The following is an 11272-nucleotide window of genomic DNA, read 5'->3' as shown; positions in this document are numbered from 1 at the left end:
AATAAAAGGGAAACGTGAGCACAGTTTCATAGTTTGTGCGTTATAACCATCCATGAATGATACATGTTTGTCATTTACATTGTCAGCTCATCTGTCGACTGAAATAGTAACTTTATGATCACGATATACTGGTACCAAGTCTTAATTCTCTCTCTCTCTCTCTCTCTCTCTCTCTCTCTCTTGGGTCTTAATAAAGTTTTCTTTTTTCAAATCTTTCATCGATTTTGTAATGGCTTTAGTTATCGATTTGCCAGAGGAGGGGGGCATTAGATTGTCCTTACCCCGGAACAACTATAATGAATTCTATAGTGTATCTGTCAAGTTAGTGACAGCGTTGTTTTCCCGACAATGAGCGGTGTTAGCATCGCCGTGCCTTTCTTCTTAGAAGAGGAAGCCTACACGTACTATTACTTCGGTGTGTGTTTTTTATTTTGTGCATCGAGCTATGTAGCTTTGAAAAAGTAATTAAACCTACTAGTTATTTCTTTTAGGGGCAGGCAGCACATGAGAATGTAAAAGTTTAGCATGATGACTGGCTTTGACTATATGCTAAAACTCCACACTAACACCTAGGACCCAGTGTTTACTGAGTCGTAGTTAACACTTTCGTTATTCCATTTGTTTATTTTCTTGTTATTTGTTTAATAAACTTTTAATGGAAATTGGTTTTTATTTCCACGCCCTGGGACTTGTCAGATATATAAAAATGGTCCTGGCAAGAATGCGCTCGTTTCGTCCTTGAGGGGTGTAAAGAAATGGTAACCATAAAGCAACAGGTGCTTGACACACACCTACAGAAGGCTGAAAGAAGAAAGTTGTCGTATAGGTGAGGGTGATGTTGTAGATACCTCAAACTGTTGTTATTATTACTGCCATTTCATACGAAATTGCATTTAACATACCGGTGATCATGCCTATCGAGAAGCGACGAGGCGTTTATAAACTTGTGACTATTCATAAATATGTCACTCTACTGTAAATGTGTTCTCGCATTCACGAGTTTCGCTTTTCAAGTAGACGGACTACTAGTGAGTGCGTAGTATGTTGATGTGTTTTTCTGACAGGTTACATTGCCGACACTGTCCGGTTGAACGGCAAAATACCCCACGGGACTTTTTTTTACAAAACGGCTATAATTGATCTAAATTTTTAGAGGTATACTAGATCTGAGGTCGGGTTTGCAAAGGAACTTTTCACCAATGTTTAGTGTGAACTCTTAGACTAATATTTAGTCTATTTCTATTCAAGTCAAGCCATAGCAGTCGACTTCAATAAAGTAATTATTGATCTCTCCTGTTATTAAAGAGGTGCAGTAGCAGCAAGTAGCTTATCCCATTGAATTGGACTATTATCAATTCATCTCGTATCAAAGTGGACACAGATTTTGATCTAAAAGTCTAGTCACGTCGGGCCCCTCAAATCTATATACGTACGTTTTCTAGGGACTGAACATGCCCCTGTCTTGGACTAAACATCTGGTTATTATTTATAGTTATATTAGGTATTAACAATAAAAACATTATATGTAAGTCCAAATGCGTCGCTTATTAGGTCTTTGCGTATGAAAACTCCACAATAAACTTTGTTTGGAATAACAACGAACGAAGATTTTGCTCCAATCCTGTGGCACCCTAAGTTCGGTGTGGACCATCTTGTGAACCCTTGCCACCTATACAGGCCTTTTAAAGCAAACGAATTCTTTCTTGTGGATAAGAATGTTTGCCGGAATGTGAAGTTCAGGGTTTGAATCTGGAAAGGACTCTATTATCAGTATCTCAAGTATATCTCCTACATGTATCACCAATGATTGTCGTGCACAATGATATTTAGACGCCGAAGGACGCCCACGTCTTCTCTTGGGATTTAATCCGATGAAAACAATCAATGAAAAATGAGGTGAATAACCATCTCATCCTCCTCCCTCCCATAAAAAAGACTGTCTCGTCAAAATCCTGTCTCGTCTTTACATACTTCTTAAATTATTGTTCTTTGTGACCGATTTCCTTACGCACGGGATTCAATTAACTAGCATGCTTCCTTTAAAGGTACCCAGGTGTATAAAACTCATTTAATCTATGAAAAAAAAAACAAATGGAGATGCAAGTTTCCGCGAAGCTGTTCCCAAAAGCCAACCTTCTCTATAGACACTTTTGTGTCATGCAACAGTCATGTCAAGACAACTATGACTTAAACACTCACTTGTATACAAATATAATGATGATACGGAAATCATTCATCATTTAAATAGACACTTCACACATCGGAACAATCGCATGTAGCACAATCGTTTATAGAAGTATTATACATTTTACCATGCGACTAACGGAAATAACTATTGAACAATTCTTTTATTACATTTTTGCCCTGCGCAGTTTTTACAATTGAATATCGTAGATCTAGGGAATTCACAGGCGACCATCGGAGGAATTACTATGTTAAATTACAAAACAGTGTAAAAGAGAAAAATTATATATAATAACATTATCTGCATATTGTTACACTTTATGTTAATATATTCTCTCAGGAATAAGGAGAAGTTGTTTAAGGTCATTGGTATCACATCTGCAACTTCTTTGAGGTCGACAAAGCAAATGACAAAAAAAGCCATTTAGTACCATTAATATGTAGGGCAATGTTTGAATACTTCGTCCATTCAAGAAAACCACAGCTACAAGGTTAAACCGATTATCATGGACTGCATAAATGGAAAAGTCAAGTTCAAATTTAACGATTCAGTTATTTGGTGAACCTCGATCTTGACTTAAAACGCTATCAGTCACTTTGTTCTAGCAACTCCGCACTTATCTACATTCCACGAAGATGAAACTGATTAGAATTATCGACCGCGGCAAGCAAAACAGATTCGTTTAGATAACGCACAATAGAAATACAATATAAGTGTACAAACAATTGGCACTCAGAATGTTATTGCTTGATTAGAAGTTATCTTACGTTAAAAAGCACATTCTGTAGTACCAGATGACATTCCTCTTGATACTATGGATGAAAGCTACGGGTAACATTCTGTGTTAAATTCAGATTTAAGTGAGTAATTGCTTCAATCTCTAACTAGTAAAACTTTATATGACTTGTTACACTCATACAGATTACGACATATGAAAACATAAGTGTTATATCTTGGTAAATACTGTAAGTTTATTCGCAGGCTGCAAAATATTTTTACTACTGTCTGACTTTAAGCAGTAAGACCGTAAACTTTTTGTTTTTTGTTTGTTGTGAAGTTCAATTGCTCGGACCGATGGTTGTCCAAAGATTTAATTGCAATTGCCACACAAGTAAATCTATAATGAATCACACAGACACACGACAACATATGCCACAGAAGGTGCATTTCCGGGCAATTCTTTATTGTTTTTTCGAACATTCAAACGACTGTTGCAGCATTGTCGTTAGGCCATGGTTGACGATGTAGTATATGAGTGGGACGTTCTTGTCATTCATTCATTCAATGATGCGAGTGTACTTTGCATTATGGTGTTACGAAAGGGCGCCTTGAAATGCACCTGCATGGTGTACCTAATCAAATGTTGGTGTTTTTTTTTTCAGACGTATTTGTAGTCAACGCCTCTTTCATGCAGAGAATGAAACAATAACAGGAGTCAACCAGTCATCTTTTAAACACTTTTCATGCTACATGACATGAAATCAAAATAACATCTTTAACCTGTTTTATTACACTTTGGTACTCACTTAATTATTTGTCCAATTCTTACCTGCAAAAAAGGACAAAAACAAACTCTTCAAGAACAGAAATTCACCACGGAAAGATGAACATGTGCTTTTAACAAGAAGAAGCTAACAGATATAAAGACATCACACTATGAATGCCGCTTATACGGTCCATCATTTCTGTTGATTTTCTTTCATGAAACCCCAACAGATTAGTGAATAATTCTTATATACTGTATAAATTGCCAAAAACAAAAAGGATGTTGTTAATACACTATAGTCACTGTAGTATCGTAGTCTTAATTCACCACGAGAATGTTTTCATTACATCCTTAGTAACGTTTTCATATGACAAGGCCTAAGTTTTAGGCCCCGGTCAAACGCATCTTATTTTTTCTTGTATTCCGGTGCCTTTGGTCTTACACCGCAGTTGCAGGAAGAATCTACAGTTATCCAATGCCACTGCCACGGGGATTCTTTATTTAGCCTGGCAAGTGCTTGCACCCATGTCTTCATCTGCTCGCAATGAGACTCAAATCCAGGGCCTGCAAAACAATAAACCAGCCCGTTTTACCTACTTCACAACAGCAATATTTGAAACCCTTACATTCTATAATTAGAATTTGTTTGTGCAATATGTCATTTGTAACCATCAATGTCGGTGAAGTATTCATTACTAATCTTATGAATGTCATGGAAAGTTAATGACAACTTCGGAAGCCCTGGAATGAGTTATTGATTGTCACAAAGTTGTGGGAGTCAGACTTGCTGTAGAGTGAGATTTTGTATGCACAGGGTGTGATGCAACGTGGTTATATTATCATTACGCCCTCAGGTGACAGAAAGGAAAAGCCTACGTTATCATATGCACTTCTCGATTTTCCGAGCAAAGCAGCAGATAATCATGTTAGATTGTGTTCCAATTCTTCTTTGTTTTTTCATTCGCAACGGGTGCTCAACGTAATCATGTGCCATTTGCAGTCTCCCGCGTACATTACCGACACCGACACGCACTTTTATAATGTCTTGGTAGTATGCACAAGGCGGGGTGAAAGAGGTTGGAGACGCATTAATTCAATTTCTCACAAAATTAAAAGACTTCCACGAATTATTCAATCAAGAATGAGGACATGCTAAATAAAAATATACTTAACTGTAGGTATTATGTTTTTTTTTAATATTGTGATAGAAACCTATTTAATTTACAACATAGTAACTTACCAATTCCGTAACAAGAATGACTTGGCATCCGGCATTTTGTAGTGAAAACCCAAGTATTCGGCAAGACTTGAACTTCATCCAGATTGTCATTCATAGCAACAGATATGATTTCGAAGTCGCTTACACTAGAACATACATGATAATACGCCCCTATCGCATTCAAGTCAAAATCATGATTAGTCATATCTTGATCTGATCCCCTTCCCGGACTTGGTTTGCGCTTTTCGTTGGCCTCGCTTTCTTTCGCACCTTCATTCGATCCCGCCAAGTCGTCCATTGATTCCTTAAGGAATGATATGTATAGATAATTATAATGTTTAATACGAATGGCGAATCCGGAGGGGTGGGGGCACAGCGAGTAATCGCCCTTAGCATCTTATGACCCCCCCCCTCCGGATTCGCCATTCGTATTAAAAAAGAAAAATATAATCTGCGTACCCTACAAATTTTAGTAAGTTTGTCCTAAAATTGTTTGCTAAATTTCGGTTTGACAGAATTTTATGATAAATGAATATAAATCAAAACTGTTCACAACATAAACGGCGTGTTACAAACCTGAGCCAAAGATCCCAAAAAAAGTTGATAGGCAGGCCAAAGTGAGCGTGGTAATGTTATCTGGTTTTTCCGTCGCCTCGGGCGTGACAAGCGAAGTGCATATTTATCGGAATTGACGCAATGACCCAACCGACAAGGTATAGGAATCTCTGGTTTTTGCATCGCAATACGTACTCTTCCGTTTCCTAATCTATTCAGTTCAACTTGAGTCTGTCTGTACAAACTCTCTGGTATTTCCTGCAAAATAAAAAAAAAATCACATTATTTAACTCAGAAATCAAACATACATGTCTGTTGACCTATTTAACTTCCTTTCTTTTTAATTGAGGTTTCTTTTCAATATCAATATTTTTAAAACTTTAAAATCTTGACAGGATTGAGCATAAGAAAGTTTCTAGAGAGAACCATCGTACAATTAAAAACAAATATAGTAAGATATTTTTGTTGTTGTGAATATTTTCTTTCACCAGCGTTAGAAGTGTTTTACAGTATGTATACATATATATGACATAATGTGTTTCATTAGAGTCACGTTCACTTCATGAAAATGACACTTAAGTCTCTAAAATACTGCTTGATATTCCTTCTGACGTTTGGTAAATGTAAGAATAATTAAAAACATGTTCAAATTCTTTAAACTTATCTTTATTAGTGAATGAAAATATATTATCTTTTACAGCCATACATGTAGATGCTTACTTAATGTGAGGTTCGAAAAATGGTCTCCCCGATTAATTATGCCCACCATCAATTGTATACAACATCAATATCCTCAATAACGATATGAAATATATGCTCTACTCTCACGTAGTGTGACCGTGGCTCCAGCCACGAGGAATCTCTCATCCTCTTATTATTATTATTACGGTACAAAGTATGGCATATCCTGGTGTAATATGGTTAGAACTTTACGGCATCAAAAGTATTATTGGCATCAAACTAACATGCACCTATTCCTTACGATGACCACTAAACATTATAATTATCTGGGAAATCTATAAGACCGACCAAATCTGTGAATGAATGATGAAGGTTTTTATATCAATGAAGGTTTTTATATCAATGAATGCCCGAGTAAGAACAGTGATTGTCGTGTCAAGCGCATTTTGTGTACTGAACACATCCTCGAGTCAAAGCTTTTATAAATCAAAGACAATCTGCACAGTTCTGTTAAAAAATCACTGATTATTTAAAAAAATTACTTGCAACTGTTTTTTCATGCTGTTATAAAGCATCGAGCGAGTATTGATTTTCGTTTTTTATTGTTGTAGGCATGTCACACAACTACCTTGTTAAATAAGTGAATAAGAACTATGTATAACTCTGATACTGCAACTTAAATCAGCAACTGAACGACGTTGCGGTCTCCACCCGAGACTCGTTGACAATATAGTGGAATTTGTAGGGGAATTTTTTCAGCTACATGGCTGTCCCATCTCAGTTCAATCTCACCCACTGTTGCCAACCTGTGTAAGGGAAGCTTTGAACAAAAAGCACTAACATGTTTTGGTGGCACCAAACCCAGACTGTGTAACCGGTTTGTTGACGACACGTTTTTCGGGCGGTTTTTCAACCATATCAACAACCTAGATAAAACATTAAGTTCACTCAAGAGGAAAGCAAGGACAATGCCCTAACTGTTTACTCTCTGTTGCTAGGGATGGCACCCTACCCACCCAGGTGTGCCGAAAACCAAGGAGGTACATGAGATCGCGTAAATCAACACACACGGACCACTATTTACAATTTCACTCCCACCACCCACTCATACCCAAACTTGGAGTAATAAGAACACTATAGAACACTACAGAACCGACACAGTCGATAGTAATCTAGATCTTGTCCCTAATGAACATGCCCACATTAGAAAGTCACTCGAAAATTGTAGGTATCAAAAAAGTCAACAAAATGAATGAAGTCCATCCACCAACACTGGGAATAAGTTAAATAGAAGAATAACTATTCGCAGAAGCATTCATGCTGAACCACAAATTTCTTTCTTTGGCGACCATTGAGCGTCCTGGTCGCATTTTTGGTCGTAGAAGGGACGCACAAAGATCGCTGTCCACCCTATAGAGGACTTAACGTAAATTTCAGTATCAGATATTAGTATATGTCAAACAAAAATTTGATATCCTGTACAAATCACATATTCTTCAGTTTACACAAAACAATGTGTCAGGCAGAAAGCCTACCTTGATGACATTACTGTTATTCAAGATTCAGAAACTGTTTCTGTAATGATTGGTGCAGGGATTGATAGATGCCAATAGGTGGATGGTGTTTTTCTAAATGAATTATAATCTACAGTGGTTCCCGAGAATACTCTGTAACCAAATCTAATACGAAAACGCACTTAAAGCGTAAACAGTGAGACCGTTCTACAGGAATTTCAGTTTTGTTTCAACCAAATATCAAAATCTTCCTTTAGGGGGATTTCTGATAACAGGTCAGGGCTTGAAACAGTGCCAACGTTTTTCACAATGGCACATGAAACTTGAGTAAAAACTACATAATAGAGCGATCCATAAACTTTCTTAATACGGAATTGATTAACGGTCCAAAAAGTAAATTTTTTGTGTGAGGGCTTATATAACCGGATTCTATTGGCACGTGGCCAAGCTTCAACGGTAAATATAATACATGTACATGTTATTGCTTACTGACAACATCCTTTGCAATTATAGGGAGCTCATAAGCTTCGTACGCAAAATAATAAAGCTGAACACAAGATTATACACGTATAGGGCCTACTGGAAGATTATACATGTGCTAACGTGTCACGGCATGACATTAACAAGATGTTCAATTATCCACGAAATGATGATATACAAAGTGTAAATAATTTTGTAAATATTTCTGCATTAAAAAAACAGACAGTTTTTGAAAATGTTTCAAAGCAGGGGCGAACGTAGACCGTCTTCCGGGTTTTCAAGTTTACATTGATGGGCATCTTATTTTTACTGTCGGAAGACTGTCAAAAATTGAGGACGGATCGACTAAGATAATTTGGAAGACTATCAGAAAATAAATCTAGATCCGCCCTTGAAAAGTCTGGGGTGGACCATATGGAATCTGTTCCTGTGTTACAAGAATGGAAGTCCGCTAGGAACTGTAGTCCGCTTCCCATTACTTTGTACAGGTGACATTCGTCCCATATACTCACCCCAACACTACAACTAAACCTAACCTGTGCTAATTATATAAGAGCCCGGACTACATTCCTAGGACTTGCATTCCTGTTACACCGGGACGTAGGGTGATATAGGGTTTAATAACCTTGAACTGCTAGTGAAATGATACAACATACGTCATTTATCAACGTGCGTCAATTATTTATGACGAATTAAGGGATGTGACGACATTTTACTAGATTACATACAAATCTGTTGATTTTCATGATATATGTGTTACATGTATTTACCTTTTAGTTTAAATGATTTAATTTTGCTCGTTGTATTTGCTAGTCTGCTTTAAGACACCGCGCAGCCAGTGCAAACTTAAACATGATCTACCTCCCAAAAGGCAGTGCACATTTCGATATTTTCTCTAAACATTGACAGTTGGTATTATTGGCATTGGCTTCGTTATATATATATATATAATCTTTGTCAGTCAAATATGATAATGTATTTTATTTTAAAATGTTTGGACTTAGATTTAGCTTAAGGCTAGCCTAGTAATGGAATATACAAGATATGAACTTGGTATAGTTAATCTGTGAATTAAAATGATTGTGTATTTTTTGCATTGGTGTATTGATGAATTCAATTAAAGAAACGATGTCCCAGTGGCACTGTCTAGATAATCAAAGTCATCTAAACACGATTATAAATTTTGTTTTCATTCATTACTCAGAAAAAAAGGAAACCCCCAAATAGAAATGTTTTGGAAAAAGTTATTCCTTATCAGATATAAACTCTGTATGGTTCTTAGGTATCATGGTCTGTTATATGCCTATTGGGGACCATTTTGGATTTTGACCCCTGTGCTATGAGTGGATACAGGTGGATAATTTTTATACTTTATAGGACACCGATGGACCAGATTCAGTTATTAATTAATTAATTAATCAATTCATTTATTTATTTATTCTCAAACTTCAATGTGAAAATCGCTCATTTACTGACCGACGTAGACCAATGCTTGCCAAGTTAATTTGTTCTAGTTGCACTTACTGTCACATTATATACCACACTACAGGTTAGAGACCAATTATACAGTTCACACCGCGAGTGCAGACTCTTTTTACATATTCAAAATGCACTTCAATAGTTCTTATTGACTTAATAGTCGATCATGATGTTCATTACGTCTCTCTTTTTGGTTCCCCTGGAGTTGTTCTCTAATAGCAATACAATGTGGGAGTTTCTGAAGAGGGGATTAAAAAGGTTTTAAGTCAATTTAATAATATTTAGCCGCTACTTGCTAATTTCAATGGCAATTTTCAAAAAATTGTGGGGACAAGCTTACCATTAACGTTTCTGTTAACTTAACTGTAGCATCAATTGTTCTTTGCTTGCCCAGGAATGTAGCCAATTGGGAGAACTCGAACAAAATTAGTCAAATAGGAGATAAAAGGTTGGTAAGTCATTGCGACCTACAGTGTACGCGGAAATAAGATAATCGTTGAACTTGGCATGCTTATCACTTAAGAGGAAAGTCACTTATTTTTGACGCTGAATCTGACTGAGCCAAGTTCAGCGGTATAACTAACGAAACTTTGCCTTCCCGTAGGAATGAGCCTTAATTTTAGTACCCATTCCAACAGTGTGCATGTAGCCTCTGATGCACATTCAATTAAAAAAAATTAAAGAAATACGAGACGCAGGCCGATATGTGTACAGTCTTCGAGTGGAAATTGCTTCTAAAACTCTGTAAGTTACGATTTCAATAATTTTTCGCACACTTACCTCTGCAAATATTGCATGGTTAAATAATGCAGTCAGCGCACAAATCTCAATAAACAGTTTTACTGTCCACACCAAACTACTACGGCAATCTAACTTGTAACACATCTCTCCCAGTTGTGTCTAACGTCAGTCGGTTAGTCGTAACACTGGCAGTGTAAGGGAGTTTGTGGTTCCTTTTCTTCTAGAGCTTGTCCAATTGAGAACCGACTGCTTAAGTGTCGTGTAATTACTCAACTGGAGCGGTGTCTTATACCACTCTTTCTCATATATTATCACTTACAGGATAAATATATTATTTTATTGTAATTATACGACTACTTTGAATATGCCCTGCGTGTAAGTTATCCTCTCTTATCCATTACGTAAATTGACAGTATTTTCGAAGAAATGGAGAGCATATAGATGCATTAATCATTTCGGAGATGGACAGTCGCCTTTCCAGTTAATCAGTTTAACCGTCGGTAGTATTAAACATTTTATTATTGGCAATCTAGAAGTACACCTGGCGGTGGTAAGAACTTCAGGATGAACTCATTAGTATCTATTGACGTATATACCTGCAAACAAGACCAATTTAACAGTGTATAAAATCTATATTGACGTAGAAACTACATTACTGCTGAGCAACCAATAAAGCGCATCAAGGGCATGACTTTGTTATTATTAAGCTTCTCTGAACCTGTAATGCTGTGTGTGCATATGTATACAAATCATATTTCATTGCAACATTTAGTTTTATTACATCATTCAGAATTTCATTCGCTTTGTAATGTTATAAGAATGAAATGATTTTCTTCAGTCAACAACTAACATTGAAATTGTTTAGAACATCTTCAACAGGGAATGAGGCAATCCGGGTAAATATATAAAGACAGTCCCAGTACCCCCTCTAA

At 36.6% G+C, this 11272-nt stretch overlaps 1 protein-coding gene across 2 annotated transcripts; it reads right to left on the bottom strand.

Annotated features, from left to right (window-relative positions):
• Positions 1–3323: 3323 nt before the first annotated feature.
• On the bottom strand, positions 3324–10994 carry LOC106153693 (uncharacterized). Of its 2 annotated transcripts, none has more exons than XM_087002917.1 (4): positions 10380–10994; positions 5641–5703; positions 4912–5194; positions 3324–4235 (listed from the first exon to the last, which is right to left on the bottom strand). In XM_087002917.1, the coding sequence occupies exons 1-4, from the start codon at positions 10482–10484 to the stop codon at positions 4078–4080; spliced, it is 609 nt and encodes a 202-aa protein (XP_086859043.1). In that variant the 5' UTR covers positions 10485–10994; the 3' UTR covers positions 3324–4077. The 2 variants fall into 2 exon arrangements, with proteins under 2 accessions (XP_086859043.1, XP_013383174.2); XM_013527720.2 differs by having other exon boundaries at positions 5467–5703; positions 10380–10908.
• Between the last annotated feature and the right edge of the window lie 278 nt (positions 10995–11272).

The sequence above is a fragment of the Lingula anatina genome, chromosome 1, assembly GCF_051362555.1.
Source record: "Lingula anatina isolate TDL-2025a chromosome 1, LinAna3.0, whole genome shotgun sequence".
Taxonomy (NCBI): Eukaryota; Metazoa; Brachiopoda; class Lingulata; order Lingulida; family Lingulidae; genus Lingula; species Lingula anatina.
The sequence above is the reverse complement of the archived record's forward strand: the minus strand, read 5'-3'. Positions and strand labels throughout refer to the sequence as shown.

Excerpts from the sequence above, each read along its gene's own strand:
- LOC106153693 (XM_013527720.2), bottom strand. The coding sequence starts at position 10,484 with ATGTGTTACAAGTTAGATTGCCGTAGTAGTTTGGTGTGGACAGTAAAA. Across the intron at positions 5,704-10,379 it reads ACCATGCAATATTTGCAGAG|GAAATACCAGAGAGTTTGTA; the intron begins GTAAGTGTGCGA and ends TTTATTTTGCAG. Across the intron at positions 5,195-5,466 it reads TTTTGGGATCTTTGGCTCAG|GAATCAATGGACGACTTGGC; the intron begins GTTTGTAACACG and ends TCATTCCTTAAG.